General features: G+C 44.8%; 1 protein-coding gene across 1 annotated transcript in view; it reads right to left on the minus strand.

Annotated features, from left to right (window-relative positions):
- LOC106579720 (nuclear receptor coactivator 2) overlaps positions 1-22,201 on the minus strand; it is a 196,675-nt gene that overhangs the window by 1,138 nt on the left and 173,336 nt on the right. The window contains exons 16-20 of the mRNA XM_082965545.1: positions 20,744-20,951; positions 13,496-13,724; positions 13,059-13,198; positions 8,847-8,924; positions 7,311-7,572 (exon numbers count right to left, since the gene is read on the minus strand). Of these exons, the coding sequence (XP_082821671.1) occupies positions 7,311-7,572; positions 8,847-8,924; positions 13,059-13,198; positions 13,496-13,724; positions 20,744-20,951 (917 nt within the window). The remainder of the gene's footprint in view (positions 1-7,310; positions 7,573-8,846; positions 8,925-13,058; positions 13,199-13,495; positions 13,725-20,743; positions 20,952-22,201) is intronic.

The following is a 22,201-nucleotide window of genomic DNA, read 5'->3' on the forward strand; positions in this document are numbered from 1 at the left end:
GTCCCAAATTAAAACATATTCCTTCCACTATGTAGGTAATAGGTAATTAGTAATATGTAGGTTGTGTGAGTAGTCAAAGCGGGGTAGGGAGAGTCGGAAGAGAGGACGAGGGAGAGAGGAGAGAGAGAGGGACGAGAGGTAGGGAGAGAGGGAAGAGAGGACGAGGGAGAGTGGAGAGAGAAGAGGGGTAGGGAGAGAGGGAAGAGAGGATGAGGGAGACTGGAGAGAGAAGAGGGAAGAGGGGTAGGGAGAGAGGGAAGAGAGGACGAGGGAGAGTGGAGAGAGAAGAGGGGTAGGGAGAGAGGGAAGAGAGGACGAGGGAGAGTGGAGAGAGAGAGGGAAGAGGGGTAGGGAGAGTCGGGACGAGGGAGAGTGGAGAGAGAGGGAAGAGGGGTAGGGAGAGAGGGAAGAGGGGTAGGGAGAGAGGGACGAGGGAGAGTGGAGAGAGAGGGAAGAGGGGTAGGGAGAGTCGGGACGAGGGAGAGTGGAGAGAGAGGGAAGAGGGGTAGGGAGAGAGGGAAGAGGGGTAGGGAGAGAGGGAAGAGGGGTAGGGAGAGAGGGAAGAGGGGTAGGGAGAGAGGGAAGAGGGGTAGGGAGAGAGGGAAGAGGGGTAGGGAGAGAGGGAAGAGGGGTAGGGAGAGAGGGACGAGGGAGAGTGGAGAGAGAGGGAAGAGGGGTAGGGAGAGTCGGGACGAGGGAGAGTGGAGAGAGAGGGAAGAGGGGTAGGGAGAGAGGGAAGAGGGGTAGGGAGAGAGGGAAGAGGGGTAGGGAGAGAGGGAAGAGGGGTAGGGAGAGAGGGAAGAGGGGTAGGGAGAGAGGGAAGAGGGGTAGGGAGAGAGGGAAGAGGGGTAGGGAGAGAGGGAAGAGGGGTAGGGAGAGAGGGAAGAGGGGTAGGGAGAGGGTCTTTATTTTGGTGCGGGACAACATATGGGATTATCTGGCAGAATAAGGGAATTATAAATACGATTTATGCCTGATTCAAAACTGATCTAATTGATATGAAATAATGGGCCAGTAACCGAAAAGTCACTGGTTCGAATCCCCGAACAGACTAGGTGAAAAATCCGTCAGTGTGCCTTTGAGCAAGGCACTTAACCCTAATTGCGCCTGTAAATCCCTCTGGATAAGAGTGTCTGCTAAATGACTAACATGTACATGTAACATCAAGACCCAATAAAATTATGCAAACGGCACTGTAACATACAGTGAGTAGAATACAGTGTGAATGTTTCAGAGAATGCAGCACTACCATATAATGGCAATCTAGTTTATATATTATGTCTATATATAGTATCAATGTATATATAGTATGTGTGTCTGCTGCCCTCTAGTGGAATTAATGTTTTCTGGCCTAAAATCATGGGTTCTTAAACTATGGGTCAGGACCCAAAGTGGGGCCTGGGCAGGTGAGAGGTGGGATGCGAGTTTTGAGAATACATCTATAAATCTTCAATTTGGGCCTTTGGAGGAAGATTTGCGTCACGAGAGGACGGTACATTTTCAGTTTGGGTCTCGAGCTGAAAAAGTTTTAAGAACCCCCCCCCCCCCCCCCCCATTGGACGAGAGGAGTATGATTGTACAGTCGAAGAAAACTGACACAGTTATTGTCTAAATGAATTATATTTTAAGTTGATTATTTGATTTATCATTATTTGAATGATATCTTATAATAAGTATTTTATGTTTTTGTATGAATCTATTTGTTATCAATTTAGTGGTCAGCACAACAACTTGTAATGCAATGCTGTGTGACTGGACACTAGTCCAGAGCGATTTGCGCTTTTTGAGGTCGGTTTCAGTTCGATGATTTAAAAAAAGAAGTCAAGTTTTTTTTGACAGAGGTTGGAACCAAAATAATTTTCCAATCGTTTCCTTCTGAACATAATTTAAAAAAATACAAAAATCTGTTCAAACCAGCAGAATAATGTTCTGAACCGGTTTATATCGTTCCGTTCTGTTCCTTTTTAAACCTCTTCAATTATGATTTGTTTTTACATTTAGCGGAACATTAAATTACTTCACCAATCTGTGCGGATAGAGAGTCGTTAGGAAAGTCGTTAAAAGCAAATCGTATTTTGCCGTAACAGCAGGGTTTAATCATAACAGAAGAGAACCCCCCCCCCCCCCCCCCCCCACACACACACACACACACACACACACACACACACACACACACACACACACACACACACACACACACACACACACACACACACACACACACACACACACACACAGCTGCCAGTCACAGGAACTTTGCGGGTGAGGAGAAAGCGAGAGAGGATGAAGGAGCCTTGGGCTGAAGCGCTGGGCATCTTGCTAAGACATGATCTGAAACAGAATTATACCTACGGAGGAACTTTGAATGATCTTTGATCTACCGAGTTGGTTTAACGTTGGACCAGAGCTCGCTAGCTAACAAGCTTGTGTTTGCAGAGCGGCACCAGAATTAACAACACGTCTTACCTTTTAGTAGCTAATAAATCCAATGTGATTACTATAGTAATACTATATAAGTACTATAGTACTATAGTATTCATAGCTCTGCAATCAAATGACCTAGTGGCCTCAATGGTGAAATGTTAATATTTTTCATAATTTGGGAATTAATAAATATTTTTTTTTTTTTAAGTATAAAGTCTAATATTGGGATGCAAATTCTAAATGTAATAAATGGTCCCTCTATATCGGACATAACCATGTGTGTGAAGTGTATACCTGTAAACACACTGTGTAACCTTGCTTTAGCCCACTGCATTAAAAGGTTTTAATTAACTAGCATTTAAAAAGTTAATGCATTCTTTAAAACATCGCTCCTTAATTTCATGCTTGTAACATCGTCAGTAGGTAAACACAGTAACTTCAGTGGGGAGAGGCTGCCTACACAAACACTCACTGGCAGGCAGACGCCGGCAATACCTTTCTGAGTGACAGAGTGAGGGCTTTGCATAGGTGGGATTTTTTTTTACCCAGAACGTAAAATACCGTTATTAACTGGTTCCCATGCTTTTAAAATCACGGTTCTGTTCCGGAACAGTATAGATCACTTTCGTTTTGGGTTCTGTTCCTCAAATAATTTCATTATTTTCAGGTTTTCGGTTTCGTTCCCTGAACAGGTTACAATCCTTGGTTTTCGATTTCGGATTCGATAATTTTCTAAAACATTAAATACACAATGCATTATGTGGGTTGATTGCTATAACAACACAGAATAAAACAATTAATAAAAGTCCAATGAAGGTAGTGACGGCCCATTACTGCTGATCACTTATTAAACATCATTTATTCACATTATTTTAATAAAATAATTATGATTTTTTTGGGTGACTTTATTATTTAATTCCAAGTCATCATCTCAGCTCTATAGAGCTGCATTCTCTTTTACATAGAAGGCATAAAATAAACACAGACCAGACAAGTAGACGCGCAATGGATTATGGTCATTGTAGTTAATTACCACGTTTTCTGCGCTAAACTTGGTAGAACATTGGCCTGTTGGAAACTACAACTCCCTACTACATCACACAGTTCAGGCTGGATCTGATTTATCTCTAGAGAAACTACAACTCCCTACTACATCACACAGTTCAGGCTGGGTCTGATTTATCTCTAGAGAAACTACAACTCCCTACTACATCTCACAGTTCAGACTGGATCTGATTTATCTCTAGAGAAACTACAACTCCATCACACAGTTCAGACTGGATCTGATTTATCTCTAGAGAAACTACAACTCCCTACAACATCACACAGTTCAGACTGGATCTGATTTATCTCTAGAGAAACTACAACTCCCTACTACATCGCACAGTTCAGACTGGATCTGATTTATCTCTAGAGAAACTGTGCAATGTGGCATTGAAATAGAATTAAAATAATTTAAAATGTTGGTTAATCGCTCAGCACTGCTGGACACACACACACACACACACACACACACACACACGCACACACACACACACACACACACACACACACACACACACACACACACACACACACACACACACACACTATTCTTGGGCGGTATCCAGATGTTCATACCATCATACAGTTCCTTCTGCCAGCGAGTGTGGACATTTACAAGCGAAAGTGAACGAGAGAAATTGTGCAAATGAACCAAGTTATGAGACATGCTGAAGGAAAGGAAGAATGGAGAAGAGCAGAACAGAGCTAGTAGGAAGGACAGGGGAGAGTACGGTTTTACCCGGTTTGGTACACAAGGGGGCGCCAAAAACACACACACACACACACACACACACACACACACACACACAAAAAAGCCCATTGGGCATCTACTACCAGAATGCTACCAAAATGAGCACAAGTAATAGTGAATTTCCATGGAGGCTAGTAGGAAGCACAGGGGGGGGGGGGGGGAAATGGCAGCTGTACAGATAAATCGAGAGCCCTTTGACTTCTCAAACATGGCAGAAAGCTAACAATCCATCTCCTTATTAATTCAGCCACTTACTTAGATAACTAACAGGTACCCATATACACAGCTGGAGAGTATGGCTCATCTTTAGACAGTTTTAATAATACAGGGCATTGGGAAAGTATTCAGACCCCTTGACTTTTTCCACATATTGTTACGTTACAGACTTATTCTAAAATGGATTACATAAATAATGTCCCCCACACAATTTCTCATAATGACAAAGAGAAAACTGGTTTTAATTTATTTTTGCAAATGTATAATTAAAAAAAAACCAAAAACAATACCTTATTTATAAAAGTATTCAGACCCTTTTCTATGAGACTTGAAATTGAGCTCAGGTGCATCCTGTTTCCATTGATCATCCTTGAGATGTTTCTACAACTTGATTGGAGTCCACCTGTGGTAAATTCAATTGATTGGACATGATTTGGAAAAGGCACACTCCTGTCTATATAAGGTCCCACAGTTGACAGTCCATGTCAGAGCAAAAACCAAGCTATGAGGTTGAAGGAATTGTCCGTAGAGCTCTGAGACAGGATTGTGTCGAGGTACAGATCTGGGGAAAGGTACCAAAACATTTCTGCAGCATTGAAGGTCCCCATGAACACAGTGGCCTCCATCATTCTTTAATGGAAGAAATTTGGAACATCCAAGACTTTTCCTTGAGCTGGCCGCCCGGCCAAACTGAGCAATCGGGGGAGAAGAGCCTTGGTCAGGGAGGTGACCAAGAACCCGATGGTCACTCTGACAGAGCTCCAGAGTTTATCTGTGGAGATGGGAGAACCTTCCAGAAGGACAACCATCTCTGCAGCACTCCAGAAATCAGGACTTTATGGTAGAGTGGCCAGACGGAAGCCACTCCCCAGTAAAAGGCACATGACAGCCCACTTGGAGTTTGCCAAGAGGCACCTAAAGGACTCTGACCATGAGAAACAAGATTCTCTGGTGTCATGAAACCAAGATTGAACTCTTTGGCCTGACTGCCAAGTGCCATGTCTGGAGGAAACCTGGCACCATCCCTATGGTGAAGCATGGCAGTGGCTGCATCATGCTGTGGGGATGTTTTTCAGCAGAAGGGACTGGGAGACTAGTCAGGGTCGAGGGAAAGATAAACAAAGCAAAGTACCGAGAGGTCCTTGATGAAAGCCTGCTCCAGAGCGCTCAGGACCTCAGACTGGGGCGAAGGTTCACCTTCCAACAGGACAACAACCCTAAGCACACAGACAAGACAACACAGGAGTGGCTTCAGGACAAGTCTCTGAATGTCCTTGAGTGGCCCAGCCAGAGCCCGGACTTGAACCCGATCAAACATCTCTGGAGAGACCTGAAAATAGCTGTGCAGTGACGCTCCCCATCCAACCTGACAGAGCTTGAGAGGATCTGCAGAGAAGAATGGGAAAAACTCCCCAAATACAGGTGTGTCAAGCTTGTAGTGTCATACCCAAGAAGACTCGAGGCTGTAATCGCTGCCAAAGGGGATTCAACAAAGTACTGAGTAAAGAGTCTGAATACTTATGTACATGTCATATTTCTGTTTTTTTTATTTATATATCTGCAAAAATACCTGAAAACGTGTTTTTGATTTGTCATTATGGGGTATTGTGATGTCATTATGGGGTATTGTGATGTCATTATGGGATATTGTGATGTCATTATGGGGTATTGTGATGTCATTATGGGGTATTGTGATGTCATTATGGGGTATTGTGATGTCATTATGGGGTATTGTGATGTCATTATGGGGTATTGTGATGTCATTATGGGGTATTGTGATGTCATTATGGGGTATTGTGTGTAGATTGATGAGGGGGGAAAACGATTTAATCAATTTTAGAATAAGGCTGTAATGTTATAAAATGTGGACAAAGTCAAGGGGTCTGAATACTTTCTGAATGCACTGTATCTGATGGCAAACATTTAGTAGTGAATTGCATGAAGGGTAACTTCATCACCTCATGTGTGTCGCACAACAGAGAGACTAACCAATAGAAATACTGTATAACTCTGCGGACTCACCAGCTCCCACTTTCTCTTCACAACAAACACGTGACTGGCTCAACTGTTCTGGGGAACTATGATAAGCCACATAATGATGTGACCGGTGAAATGAAGAACGCAATCTGCCTGATCTCTTAGCGTATTGCACAAGTTGACTGTAGGTATTTAGTTAAATTATATTGGATGCAGCCTCCCGAGTGGCGCAGCGGTCTAAGACACTGCATCACAGTGCTAGAGGCGTCACTACAGACCCTGAGATCGATCCCAGGCTGTGTCGCCGTCGGCAGCGACCGGGAGACCCATGAGCTGTTTCCTCCTACACATTGGTGCGCCTGGCTTCCGGGTTAAAGGGGGCAGTGTGTCAAGAAGCAGTGCGGCTTGGTTGGGTCGTGTTTCGGAGGACGCACGGCTCTCGACCTTCGCCTCTCCCGAGTCCGTACGGGAGTTGCAGCGATGAGACAAGACTGTAACTACCAATTGGATACCACAAAATTAGGGGTAAAAAGTCAAACAAACAAAAAGTATATATCGATGATATGTGAATCCCCCGATATATATGGTATACCGACCAACCCTAACACACACACCAACACAGGGGTTATGGTTAGTGGGTTATAAAGCAGTAGGACCTGAGTCTGGGAACTGAAAGGCACTGAGCTGCTATATATGAGGGCTGACTACAGCCCCAAACTGTCCTGCACCAGCCATCCTCATCTGGGAGGAGGGAGAGCCATGCAGGGTGCAGAGAGAAGAGGGCAGGCTGGGGGAGAGGGGGGAGGAGAAGTGGCTGGGGGAGAGGGGTGAGGAGGAGGGGCTGGGGGAGAGGGGTGAGGAGGAGGGGGGGAAGCCAGGCCTGGGCCTATACTGGTACCGTAGCTGGGTGGGAAGGGGAACTGCTGGGGGTTGGTGGTCTGGGGTATCCGAGGGTTACTCAGCCCTCCTGATAGGCCGCTTGCAGCAGCTGCGGCCATGTTGGCGGCGGCCATATTGGGAGGCAGGTTGAGTCCCTGGGCTCTCATCACCATGTTCCTCTGCTGCTGCTGTTGTCTCTGGTGCTCCAGCTGCCGCTGTCTGAGGTGGTTACTGAGCAGCTCTCGCTGTCGCTGGGCTAACATCTGAGCATTGATGGTCCCCTGGAGGGAGAGGGGGAGAAAGGGATTTAACTAAATGTTTCTTACAAAAATGTTATGCTGAATTAAATTATTCACATTTCTATCGTATTCCATTACTATGTGATAATCTCAGTAAATTACCTGGTTGGGTTGATGGACTGTAGAGGTTCATACTGATATATAATCTGGTACCTGGTGGGGTTGATGGACTGTAGAGGTTCATACTGATATATAATCTGGTACCTGGTTGGGTTGATGGACTGTAGAGGTTCATACTGATATATAATCTGGTACCTGGTTGGGGTTGATGGACTGTAGAGGTTCATACTGATATATAATCTGGTACCTGGTTGGGTTGATGGACTGTAGAGGTTCATACTGATATATAATCTCAGTAAATTACCTGGTTGGGTTGATGGACTGTAGAGGTTCATACTGATATATAATCTTGTACCTGGTTGGGTTGATGGACTGTAGAGGTTCATACTGATATATAATCTGGTACCTGGTTGGGTTGATGGACTGTAGAGGTTCATACTGATATATAATCTGGTACCTGGTTGGGTTGATGGACTGTAGAGGTTCATACTGATATATAATCTCAGTAAATTACCTGGTTGGGTTGATGGACTGTAGAGGTTCATACTGATATATAATCTTGTACCTGGTTGGGTTGATGGACTGTAGAGGTTCATACTGATATATAATCTGGTACCTGGTTGGGTTGATGGACTGTAGAGGTTCATACTGATATATAATCTGGTACCTGGTGGGGTTGATGGACTGTAGAGGTTCATACTGATATATAATCTGGTACCTGGTTGGGGTTGATGGACTGTAGAGGTTCATACTGATATATAATCTGGTACCTGGTTGGGTTGATGGACTGTAGAGGTTCATACTGATATATAATCTGGTACCTGGTTGGGTTGATGGACTGTAGAGGTTCATACTGATATATAATCTGGTACCTGGTTGGGTTGATGGACTGTAGAGATTCATACTGATATATAATCTCAGTAAATTACCTGGTTGGGTTGATGGACTGTAGAGGTTCATACTGGTATATAATCTGGTACCTGGTTGGGTAGATGGACTGTAGAGGTTCATAGTGATATATAATCTGGTACCTGGTTGGGTTGATGGACTGTAGAGATTCATACTGATATATAATCTCAGTAAATTACCTGGTTGGGTTGATGGACTGTAGTGGTTCATACTGATATATAATCTGGTACCTGGTTGGGTTGATGGAGTGTAGAGGTTCATACTGATATATAATCTCAGTAAATTACCTGGTTTGGATTGTTGGACTGTAAAGGTTGGTTCATATTGGACACTCCACTCATCTGGTTCATCATTGGCTGGCGGTTCTGAGGAGAACAGGTATGTTAACAATAAACACTTTGAAAAGAGTAGCTAGCTAAACAATGATGATACATTCATTTGTATAATTCCCTGTCATTCTACTGATTAACCAGCAGGGGGAGATAGTGCACCAAGACCACCTTCCTAGCCAACAGTGATAACCTGCCAAAATACCAAGCCCACAGTGATAACCTGCCAAAATACCAAGCCAACAGTGATAACCTGCCAAAATACCAAGCCCACAGTGATAACCTGTCAAAATACCAAGCCCACAGTGATAACCTGTCAAAATACCAAGCCCACAGTGATAACCTGTCAAAATACCAAGCCCACAGTGATAACCTGTCAAAATACCAAGCCCACAGTGATAACCTGTCAAAATACCAAGCCCACAGTGATAACCTGTCAAAATACCAAGCCCACAGTGATAACCTGTCAAAATACCAAGCCCACAGTGATAACCTGTCAAAATACCAAGCCCACAGTGATAACCTGTCAAAATACCAAGCCCACAGTGATAACCTGTCAAAATACCAAGCCCACAGTGATAACCTGTCAAAATACCAAGCCCACAGTGATAACCTGTCAAAATACCAAGCCCACAGTGATAACCTGTCAAAATACCAAGCCCACAGTGATAACCTGACAAAATATGTTTTGTGTGTTCTGTGTTTGTTCTGTGTGTGTGCGTTCTGTCAGTCAGTCTCCGTCCGTCAGTCAGTCTCCGTCCGTCAGTCAGTCTCCGTCCGTCAGTCAGTCCGTGTGTCTGTCAGTCTCTGTCTGTCAGTCAGTCTCTGTCTGTCAGTCAGTCTCTGTCTGTCAGTCAGTCAGTCTCTGTCTGTCAGTCAGTCAGTCTCTGTCTGTCAGTCAGTCAGTCTCTGTCTGTCAGTCAGTCAGTCTCTGTCTGTCAGTCAGTCAGTCTCTGTCTGTCAGTCAGTCTCTGTCATACAGTCAGTCTCTGTCATACAGTCAGTCTCTGTCTGTCAGTCAGTCTCTGTCTGTCAGTCAGTCGCTCGTCGTCTGTCAGTCAGTCAGTCTCTGTCAGTCTGTCAGTCAGTCAGTCTCTGTCAGTCAGTCAGTCAGTCAGTCTCTGTCAGTCAGTCAGTCAGTCAGTCTCTGTCAGTCAGTCAGTCAGTCAGTCTCTGTCAGTCAGTCAGTCAGTCTCTGTCAGTCAGTCTCAGTCAGTCAGTCAGTCTCTGTCAGTCAGTCAGTCAGTCAGTCAGTCTCTGTCAGTCAGTCAGTCAGTCAGTCTCTGTCAGTCAGTCAGTCAGTCTCTGTCAGTCAGTCAGTCTCTGGCTGTCAGTCAGTCTCTGGCTGTCAGTCAGTCTCTGTCTGTCTGTCAGTCTCTGTCTGTCTGTCAGTCTCTGTCTGTCTGTCAGTCTCTGTCTGTCTGTCAGTCTCTGTCTGTCTGTCAGTCTCTGTCTGTCAGTCAGTCTCTGTCAGTCAGTCAGTCTCTGTCAGTCAGTCTCTGTCAGTCATACAGTCAGTCTCTGTCAGTCAGTCAGTCTCTGTCAGTCAGTCTCTGTCAGTCAGTCAGTCAGTCAGTCTCTGTCAGTCAGTCAGTCAGTCAGCTCAGTCAGTCAGTCAGTCTGTCTGTCTGTCTGTCAGTCAGTCTCTGTCTGTCTGTCAGTCTCTGTCTGTCAGTCAGTCTCTGTCTGTCAGTCAGTCAGTCTCTGTCTGTCAGTCAGTCTCTGTCTGTCAGTCAGTCTCTGTCTGTCAGTCAGTCTCTGTCAGTCAGTCAGTCTCTGTGTCTCTGTCAGTCAGTCAGTCTCTGTCAGTCATACAGTCAGTCTCTGTCAGTCAGTCAGTCAGTCAGTCTCTGTCAGTCAGTCAGTCAGTCAGTCTCTGTCAGTCAGTCAGTCTCTGTCAGTCAGTCTCTGTCTGTCAGTCAGTCTCTGTCTGTCAGTCAGTCTCTGTCTGTCTGTCAGTCTCTGTCTGTCTGTCAGTCTGTCTGTCAGTCTCTGTCAGTCAGTCAGTCTCTGTCAGTCAGTCTCTGTCAGTCAGTCTCTGTCAGTCATACAGTCAGTCTCTGTCAGTCAGTCAGTCAGTCAGTCTCTGTCAGTCAGTCAGTCAGTCAGTCTCTGTCAGTCAGTCAGTCAGTCAGTCTCTGTCAGTCAGTCTCTGTCAGTCAGTCAGTCAGTCTCTGTCAGTCAGTCAGTCAGTCTCTGTCAGTCAGTCAGTCTCTGTCAGTCAGTCAGTCAGTCTCTGTCAGTCAGTCAGTCAGTCAGTCTCTGTCAGTCAGTCAGTCAGTCAGTCTCTGTCAGTCAGTCTCTGTCAGTCAGTCAGTCAGTCAGTCTCTGTCAGTCAGTCAGTCAGTCTCTGTCAGTCAGTCAGTCAGTCAGTCAGTCTCTGTCAGTCAGTCAGTCAGTCTCTGTCAGTCAGTCAGTCAGTCTCTGTCAGTCAGTCAGTCTCTGTCAGTCAGTCAGTCTCTGTCAGTCAGTCAGTCAGTCAGTCTCTGTCAGTCAGTCAGTCTCTGTCAGTCAGTCAGTCAGTCAGTCAGTCTCTGTCTGTCTGTCAGTCTCTGTCTGTCAGTCAGTCTCTGTCAGTCAGTCAGTCAGTCAGTCAGTCTCTGTCTGTCTGTCAGTCTCTGTCTGTCAGTCAGTCTCTGTCTGTCTGTCAGTCTCTGTCTGTCTGTCAGTCTCTGTCTGTCAGTCAGTCTCTGTCAGTCAGTCAGTCAGTCAGTCTCTGTCAGTCAGTCAGTCTCTGTCAGTCAGTCAGTCTGTCAGTCAGTCTCTGTCTGTCTGTCAGTCTCTGTCTGTCAGTCAGTCTCTGTCTGTCTGTCAGTCTCTGTCTGTCAGTCTGTCAGTCAGTCTCTGTCAGTCAGTCAGTCTCTGTCAGTCAGTCAGTCTCTGTCAGTCAGTCTCTGTCAGTCATACAGTCAGTCTCTGTCAGTCAGTCAGTCAGTCAGTCTCTGTCAGTCAGTCAGTCAGTCAGTCTCTGTCAGTCAGTCAGTCAGTCAGTCTCTGTCAGTCAGTCAGTCAGTCAGTCTCTGTCAGTCAGTCTCTGTCAGTCAGTCTCTGTCAGTCTCTGTCAGTCAGTCAGTCAGTCTCTGTCAGTCAGTCAGTCTCTGTCAGTCAGTCAGTCAGTCAGTCAGTCTCTGTCAGTCAGTCAGTCAGTCAGTCTCTGTCAGTCAGTCAGTCAGTCAGTCTCTGTCAGTCAGTCAGTCAGTCTCTGTCAGTCAGTCTCTGTCAGTCAGTCTCTGTCAGTCAGTCTCTGTCAGTCAGTCTCTGTCAGTCAGTCTCTGTCAGTCAGTCAGTCAGTCTCTGTCAGTCAGTCAGTCAGTCAGTCAGTCTCTGTCAGTCAGTCAGTCAGTCTCTGTCAGTCAGTCAGTCTCTGTCAGTCAGTCAGTCAGTCAGTCAGTCAGTCAGTCGGTCAGTCTCTGTCAGTCAGTCAGTCTCTGTCAGTCAGTCTCAGTCAGTCAGTCAGTCTCTGTCAGTCAGTCTCTGTCAGTCAGTCAGTCTCTGTCAGTCAGTCAGTCAGTCTCTGTCAGTCAGTCAGTCAGTCAGTCAGTCAGTCTCTGTCAGTCAGTCAGTCAGTCAGTCAGTCAGTCAGTCAGTCAGTCAGTCAGTCTCTGTCTGTCTGTCTGTCAGTCTCTGTCTGTCTGTCTGTCTGTCAGTCTCTGTCTGTCTGTCTGTCAGTCAGTCTCTGTCTGTCTGTCAGTCAGTCAGTCAGTCAGTCAGTCTCAGTCAGTCAGTCAGTCTCAGTCAGTCAGTCAGTCTCAGTCAGTCAGTCAGTCTCTGTCAGTCAGTCAGTCTCTGTCAGTCAGTCAGTCTCTGTCAGTCAGTCAGTCTCAGTCAGTCAGTCTCAGTCAGTCAGTCAGTCAGTCAGTCAGTCAGTCTCTGTCAGTCAGTCAGTCTCTGTCAGTCAGTCAGTCTCTGTCAGTCAGTCAGTCTCTGTCAGTTAGTCAGTCAGTCAGTCAGTCAGTCAGTCAGTCAGTCAGTCTGTCTCTGTCTGTCTCTGTCTGTCTCTGTCTGTCTCTGTCTGTCTCTGTCTGTCTCTGTCTGTCTCTGTCTGTCTCTGTCTGTCTCTGTCTGTCTCTGTCTGTCTCTGTCTGTCCGTCAGTCAGTCTCTGTCCGTCAGTCAGTCTCTGTCCGTCAGTCAGTCTCTGTCCGTCAGTCTCTGTCCGTCAGTCTCAGTACCTGTAGTACCTGTAGCCGGTGCTGCAGCTGTAACCTCAGTGTATTAGGCTGGTTAGGAACCACCGCTTGGGGCCTCAGCCTCATGATGGGGTAGCCTGGTCTGGGGCCCATCTGACCAGCCATGGGGTGGAAGCCTTGCCCTGTGGGTAGAGGTGGGGGGGGGGAATCCATTCAGTTGAGAATCACGATTACTCTGAGCCAAGGCAACGATCATAAAAAATGTAAAAGTTAAAATTTTCTCATGGCTCTTTGGTCTCTCTTCAGCAATAACATAGTGATGTTTAAGAACATCGAATCGCAATAAGACATCGATCGCAGTGTCGCATTGCAATACATGTAGAATCGTGACATACAATCGCAATATGGATTGAATCGTGATCCGCGTAACGTGATAATATTGAATTGTGAAATGCCCGATCGCCAATTCTCAGCCCTACCTGTGGGGTCCTGCATGGGTCTGCCGGACCCAGGGCCGTGGTATACTCTCTGGGCTAGATGGGAGCCGGGTGGGGGGTCCTGCACGGGTCTGCCGGACCCAAGGTCGTGGTATCCTCTCTGGGCTAGATGGGAGCCAGGTGGTGGGTCTTGCTGGCCGTACACTGGAGGCTTCTGGTCCAACAACATGGACGGGTCTGAAGAGAACTGGTTATGATCTACAGACTGAACCTGGAGAAAGACACGAGGCGAAAGGATACGACGTATTTATACATGCGGAAAATAGACGAGAGAAAATAAAGAACGCGAACAGAGCAAATGGAGGCTCCACCGAGGAGGAAGCGGAGGACCATCCAACTCAGTGAATTTCATAAAAAAATATATTCCGTCTAACTGCTTACTCACTACACTGTATCGTTACGGCATGATTGTAGCGGGTTTACTAACGCGTTAGTTCTATTAGCTATGTTGAATAGGACGTTACTTCAGCTGATATGGTGACAGCGATGTGGGCTGTGTGTAGCGGGTTTATTAACGCGTTAGTTCTATTAGCTATGTTGAATAGGACGTTACTTCAGCTGATATGGTGACAACGATGTGGGCTGTGTGTAGCGGGTTTATTAACGCGTTAGTTCTATTAGCTATGTTGAATAGGACGTTACTTCAGCTGATATGGTGACAGCGATGTGGGCTGTGTGTAGCGGGTTTACTAACGCGTTAGTTCTATTAGCTATGTTGAATAGGACGTTACTTCAGCTGATATGGTGACAGCGATGTGGGCTGTGTGTAGCGGGTTTATTAACGCGTTAGTTCTATTAGCTATGTTGAATAGGACGTTACTTCAGCTGATATGGTGACAGCGATGTGGGCTGTGTGTAGCGGGTTTACTAACGCGTTAGTTCTATTAGCTATGTTGAATAGGACGTTACTTCAGCTGATATGGTGACAGCGATGTGGGCTGTGTGTAGCGGGTTTATTAACGCGTTAGTTCTATTAGCTATGTTGAATAGGACGTTACTTCAGCTGATATGGTGACAGCGATGTGGGCTGTGTGTAGCGGGTTTACTAACGCGTTAGTTCTATTAGCTATGTTGAATAGGACGTTACTTCAGCTGATATGGTGACAGCGATGTGGGCTGTGTGTAGCGGGTTTATTAACGCGTTAGTTCTATTAGCTATGTTGAATAGGACGTTACTTCAGCTGATATGGTGACAGCGATGTGGGCTGTGTGTAGCGGGTTTATTAACGCGTTAGTTCTATTAGCTATGTTGAATAGGACGTTACTTTAGCTGATATGGTGACAGCGATGTGGGCTGTGTGTAGCGGGTTTATTAACGCGTTAGTTCTATTAGCTATGTTGAATAGGACGTTACTTCAGCTGATATGGTGACAGCGATGTGGGCTGTGTGTAGCGGTTATGATATGGTTTGGAAAGTTTGTTTCTTCTTCACCTGGTCACTGTACAGTTGAAGTCGGAAGTTTACATACACTTAGTCATTAAAACTCGTTTTTCAACCACTCCACAAATTTCTTGTTAACAAACTATAGTTTTGGCAAGTCAGTTAGGACATCTACTTCGTACATGACACAATTCATTTTTCCAACAATTGTTTACAGACAGACTATTTTGTTTATAATTCACTGTATCACAATTCCAGTGGGTCAGAAGTTTACATACACTAAGTTGACTGTGCCTTTAAACAGCTTGGAAAATTCCAGAAAATTATGTCATGGCTTTAGAAGCTTCTGATAGGCTATTTGAGTCAATTGGAGGTGTACCTGTGGATGTATTTCAAGGCCTACCTTCAAAGTCAGTGCCTCTTTGCTTGTCATCATGGGAAAATCAAAAGAAATCAGACAAGACCTCAGAAAAAAAATTGTTGACCTCCACAAGTCTGATTCATCCTTGGGAGCAATTTCCAAACGCCTGAAGGTACCACGTTCATCACTACAAACAATAGTATGCAAGTATAAACACCATGGGACCATGCAGCCGTCATACCGCTCAGGAAGGAGACGCGTTCTGTCTCCTAGAGATGAACGTACTTTGGAAAGAAAAGTGCAAATCAATCCCAGAACAACAGCTAAGGACCTTGTGAAGATGCTAGAGGAAACGGGTACAAAAGTATCTATATCCACAGTAAAACGAGTCCTATATCAACATAACCTGAACGGCCTCTCCGCAAAGAAGAAGCCACCGTTCCAAAACCCCCATAAAAAAGCCAGACTATGGTTTGCAACTGCACATGGGGACAAAGATTGTACTTTTTGGTGAAATGTCCTCTGGTCTGATGAAACAAAAACAGAACTGTTTGGCCATAATGACCATCGTTATGTTTGGAGGAAAAAGGGGGAGGCTTGCAAGCCGAAGAACACCATCCCAACCGTGAAGCACGGGGGTGGCAGCATCATGTTGTGGGGGTGCTTTGCTGCAGGAGGGGCTGGTGCACTTCACAAAATAGATGGCATCATGAGATAGGAAAATTATGTGGATATATTGAAGCAACATCTCAAGACATCAGTTAGGAAGTTAAAGCTTGGTCGCAAATGGGTCTTCCAAATGGACAATGACCCCAAGCATACTTCCAAAGTTGTGGCAAAATGGCTTAAGGACAACAAAGTCAAGGTACTGGAGTGGCCATCACAAAGCCCTGACCTCAATCCTATAGAAAATGTGTGGGCAGAACTGAAAAAGCGTGTGCGAGCAAGGAGGCCTACAAACCTGACTTAGTTACACCAGCTCTGTCAGGAGGAATGGGCCAAAATTCACCCAACATATTGTGGGAAGCTTGTGGAAGGCTACCCGAAATGTTTGACCCAAGTTAAACAATTTAAAGGCAATGCTACCAAATACTAATTGCGTGTAAGTAAACTTCTGACCCACTGGGAATGTGATGAAAGAAATAAAAGCTGAAATAAAATCACTCTCTACTATTATTCTGACATTTCACATTCTTAAAATAAAGTGGTGATCCTAACTGACCTAAAACAGAGAATATTTACTAGGATTAAATGTCAGGAATTGTGAAAAACTGAGTTTAAATGTATGTATGCTAAGATGTACGTAAACTTCCGACTTCAACTGTACAGCTGGTGGGTTGTTCATTGAAGTCCACAAGAGAAGGGAAAAGGTGAGAGGAGGAGAGCGCATATATCCGAGAAGGAATACAACGTGGCTGCTGTGAATATGAGTTGTGTTTACGCGTGACCAGGGGTGTATTCATTCCGCCTATTTTTTCTATCTTAAACGGAACAAAACGGGGATAAACATACCTGAATTTATCCAATAGAAACTCTCGTTTGCAACTGTTGGACTAATGATTACACTCTATATCAGCTAGATGCAGAGAGGTGATACTGTTGGACTAATGATTACACTCTATATCAGCTAGATGCAGAGAGGTGATACTGATGGACTAATGATTACACTCTATATCAGCTAGATGCAGAGAGGTGATACTGTTGGACTAATGATTACACTCTATATCAGCTAGATGCAGAGAGGTGATACTGTTGGACTAATGATTACACTCTATATCAGCTAGATGCAGAGAGGTGATACTGTTGGACTAATGATTACACCCTAGATCAGCTAGATGCAGAGAGATGATACTGTTGGACTAATGATTACACTCTATATCAGCTAGATGCAGAGAGGTGATACTGTTGGACTAATGATTACACCCTAGATCAGCTAGATGCAGAGAGGTGATACTGTTGGACTAATGATTACACCCTAGATCAGCTAGATGCAGAGAGGTGATACTGTTGGACTAATGATTACACTCTATATCAGCTAGATGCAGAGAGGTGATACTGTTGGACTAATGATTACACCCTAGATCAGCTAGATGCAGAGAGGTGATACAGTTGGACTAATGATTACACCCTATATCAGCTAGATGCAGAGAGGTGATACTGTTGGACTAATGATTACACTCTATATCAGCTAGATGCAGAGAGGTGATACTGTTGGACTAATGATTACACCCTAGATCAGCTAGATGCAGAGAGGTGATACTGTTGGACTAATGATTACACCCTAGATCAGCTAGATGCAGAGAGGTGATACTGTTGGACTAATGATTACATCCTAGATCAGCTAGATGCAGAGAGGTGATACTGTTGGACTAATGATTACACCCTATATCAGCTAGATGCAGAGAGGTGATACTGTTGGACTAATGATTACACCCTATATCAGCTAGATGCAGAGAGGTGATACTGTTGGACTAATGATTACACTCTATATCAGCTAGATGCAGAGAGGTGATACTGTTGGACTAATGATTACACCCTAGATCAGCTAGATGCAGAGAGGTGATACTGTTGGACTAATGATTACACCCTAGATCAGCTAGATGCAGAGAGGTGATACTGTTGGACTAATGATTACATCCTAGATCAGCTAGATGCAGAGAGGTGATAGTGTTGGACTAATGATTACACCCTATATCAGCTAGATGCAGAGAGGTGATACTGTTGGACTAATGATTACACCCTATATCAGCTAGATGCAGAGAGGTGATACTGTTGGACTAATGATTACACTCTAGATCAGCTAGATGCAGAGAGGTGATACTGATGGACTAGTACAGAATAACTAACTTCAAAAGTAATGACTCGGGACGTCGGGTTTGTAATGAAAGTTTATTTTAGTAATAATACTTGTTCACGTTACATTTAACAACTTTAGATTCTACAAAACAATAAAAGTTGGTTGCTAGGGAAAAGTCCGGATAATCACTTGTCACTTGTGATTGGCGTGCTCTCTCTCTACTTCCTGTCGCAAGGCATTCTGGAACTTGCAGTCAAAGGCGTAATTCAATACTAACCAATATAACAAAATATGTATGTAGTTCTCTCAATCTCCCAACACACAAATTCTAATACAATTACATATGTAAATAACTGTAAAGAAAATATCTTTAGATAAAGCTCAATGAATTAACTTAAACATTAACTCTGTAACCCATTAAAGTACCAATGGTCCTCCCAAAGTTAACCCACTGTTCCTAGGCCGTCATTATGGAAATAAGAATTTGTTCTTAACTGACTTGTCTAGTTAAATAAAAGGTTTTATTATATCATTATTCCTGTCTGTACAAAGTGGAATAACATATTTCAAAATACTACACGAGAGAGAATGATTTAGCTGTGAATCGTTTTAAATCACAAAGTACAAAAGTTATTTTGTCAGCGCACGTGGCAAATAGCCTATCAAATAGCTAACTGTTGAGTCTGTCAGTGAAAACACATCTAAAATAGCCCCAGACCTATCGAAAATATTGCAAAATGCATAGCGGGGAAAACACAAAAGAACAAAAACAGATCTGTCTTTTGTTATCAAAATTCTCAACTCCCAAATGGAGACAGTAGCCCTACAGCCTGTCTTATTGGCCCATAGTCCTGGTGTGTGTGTACATTCAGTCTTTATCATTGGCTTAGGACAATAACTTCCTGCTTCACGTTAGATGGATGTCACATAACTTCCTCCTTCAGGTTAGATGGATGTCACATAACTTCCTGCTTCAGGTTAGATGAATGTCACATAACTTCCTGCTTCAGGTGAGATGAATGTCACATAACTTCCTGCTTCAGGTTAGATGAATGTCACATAACTTCCTGCTTCAGGTTAGATGAATGTCACATAACTTCCTGCTTCAGGTTAGATGAATGTCACATAACTTCCTGCTTCAGGTTAGATGAATGTCACATAACTTCCTGCTTCAGGTTAGATGAATGTCACATAACTTCCTCCTTCAGGTTAGATGGATGTCACATAACTTCCTCCTTCAGGTTAGATGGATGTCACATAACTTCCTGCTTCAGGTTAGATGAATGTCACAACTTCCTGCTTCAGGTTAGATGAATGTCACATAACTTCCTCCTTCAGGTTAGATGAATGTCACAACTTCCAGCTTCAGGTTAGATGAATGTCACATAACTTCCTGCTTCAGGTTAGATGGATGTCACATAACTTCCTGCTTCAGGTTAGATGGATGTCACATAACTTCCTCCTTCAGGTTAGATGAATGTCACAACTTCCTGCTTCAGGTTAGATGAATGTCACATAACTTCCTGCTTCAGGTTAGATGAATGTCACATAACTTCCTGCTTCAGGTTAGATGAATGTCACATAACTTCCTGCTTCAGGTTAGATGAATGTCACATAACTTCCTGCTTCAGGTTAGATGAATGTCACATAACTTCCTGCTTCAGGTTAGATGAATGTCACATAACTTCCTGCTTCAGGTTAGATGAATGTCACATAAATTCCTCCTTCAGGTTAGATGAATGTCACATAACTTCCTCCTTCAGGTTAGATGAATGTCACATAACTTCCTGCTTCAGGTTAGATGAATGTCACATAACTTCCTGCTTCAGGTTAGATGAATGTCACATAACTTCCTGCTTCAGGTTAGATGAATGTCACATAAATTCCTCCTTCAGGTTAGATGAATGTCACATAACTTCCTCCTTCAGGTTAGATGAATGTCACATAACTTCCTGCTTCAGGTTAGATGAATGTCACATAACTTCCTGCTTCAGGTTAGATGAATGTCACATAACTTCCTGCTTCAGGTTAGATGAATGTCACATAACTTCCTGCTTCAGGTTAGATGAATGTCACAACTTCCTGCTTCAGGTTAGATGAATGTCACAACTTCCTGCTTCAGGTTAGATGAATGTCACAACTTCCTGCTTCAGGTTAGATGAATGTCATCTTGTACAGCGTCTCCTTTTCGCAGGCTGAGATTATATCATACGGTTAGATTTAAGACCAGGTTGGGGGGGGGTTTTTGCCTGCAGAGTACTCGGTCATTTTTGTGGTATTGCATTAAAAGATTGTGCTAGTCTGTCTCCATTCATGTTGTGTTGTAGAATTGCATGAATTGTTGTTTAATAAAAAGGCCCGATCTTCCAGCCCGGGGCTGAGCTCCGAATGCGTCTCTTGCCGGGGCTGATGAAAAAAAGAACTTCCCCAAACTTTAAATTCACGCTCCTCCTATGGGAGCAGAGGAGAGACAGAGACAGAGGAAGAGAAATAGACTGTATAGGCCTAGATGACGACAAGAAGGACAACTCTAGTGACAGGCGAGTGTCCCCAGAGAGAAGAAGAGAAGAGAGATAGAAGAGAGGGATCAGAGATGGAGGAATGGACTGATCTGTCACAGAGTAGGTAAGAAAGAGGGATAGAGGGATATTAATAGATGGGAAAGAAACTACAGTGATTGCTGAATCGTACCTGTCCCATCAGAGTAGGTATCCCCAGGGCTCTGTCTATCTCCTCCAGGCCATCAAAGTCCTTCAGCACTGTGTAGAGCTGGGACATGAGAGCCCCCTCATCACTAGAACCCCCATCACCAGGACCCCCAGTCCCCTGGCCACCGGGCCCCGGACCCCCACACAACACCTCCTCCTCCTGCTGCTGCTGGGGGGGGGCATACACAGACCTGGAGAGGGAGAGAAGGGGAGGGAGGGAGAGGGGAAGGTGGGAGGAGAACAGAGGGGGGAGGGAGGGAGGAGAACGGAGGGGGGAGGGAGGGAGGAGAACGGAGGGGGGAGAAAAGGGGAGGGGGATGGAAAGAAAGGGGAGGGGGGAGAGGGAGTGAAGGAGGAAGAGGGAGAGGGAGAGAAGGAGGGGGGGGGGGGGGGGGGAGTGAATGGGGGAGGGGGGGAAGGTTAAATGACCATAAGTTATTTGAACCACTTCTCTGTGCTGTTGTTGACTGATCTAAACCGTTTTAAAGTGGTTGGTCTGAACTATAAGAGTCGCTCCAGCGCCGACAGACAACAGTTCTGGAGTTGGATGTGTGACAGGTTCTGGTAAAGTTGGATGTGATGACAGGTTCTGGTAAAGGAGGATGTGATGACAGGTTCTGGTAAAGTTGGATGTGATGACAGGTTCTGGTAAAGTTGGATGTGTGGCAGGTTCTGGTAAAGTTGGATGTGGTGGCAGGTTCTGGTAAAGTTGGATGTGTGGCAGGTTCTGGTAAAGTTGGATGTGATGACAGGTTCTGGTAAAGTTGGATGTGTGACAGGTTCTGGTAAAGTTGGATGTGATGACAGGTTCTGGTAAAGTTGGATGTGATGACAGGTTCTGGTAAAGTTGGATGTGTGGCAGGTTCTGGTAAAGTTGGATGTGATGACAGGTTCTGGTAAAGTTGGATGTGATGACAGGTTCTGGTAAAGTTGGATGTGTGACAGGTTCTGGTAAAGTTGGATGTGATGACAGGTTCTGGTAAAGTTGGATGTGTGACAGGTTCTGGTAAAGTTGGATGTGTGGCAGGTTCTGGTAAAGTTGGATGTGTGACAGGTTCTGGTAAAGTTGGATGTGATGACAGGTTCTGGTAAAGTTGGATGTGATGACAGGTTCTGGTAAAGTTGGATGTGTGACAGGTTCTGGTAAAGTTGGATGTGTGGCAGGTTCTGGTAAAGTTGGATGTGTGACAGGTTCTGGTAAAGTTGGATGTGATGACAGGTTCTGGTAAAGTTGGATGTGATGACAGGTTCTGGTAAAGTTGGATGTGTGACAGGTTCTGGTAAAGTTGGATGTGATGACAGGTTCTGGTAAAGTTGGATGTGATGACAGGTTCTGGTAAAGTTGGATGTGTGACAGGTTCTGGTAAAGTTGGATGTGTGGCAGGTTCTGGTAAAGTAGCTGTAGTAGTGATTGTAGGACAGCGGCCAGTGTAAAGTAGCT

The sequence above is a fragment of the Salmo salar genome, chromosome 19 (assembly GCF_965601325.2).
Source record: "Salmo salar chromosome 19, fSalSal1, whole genome shotgun sequence".
Classification (NCBI taxonomy): domain Eukaryota; kingdom Metazoa; phylum Chordata; class Actinopteri; order Salmoniformes; family Salmonidae; genus Salmo; species Salmo salar.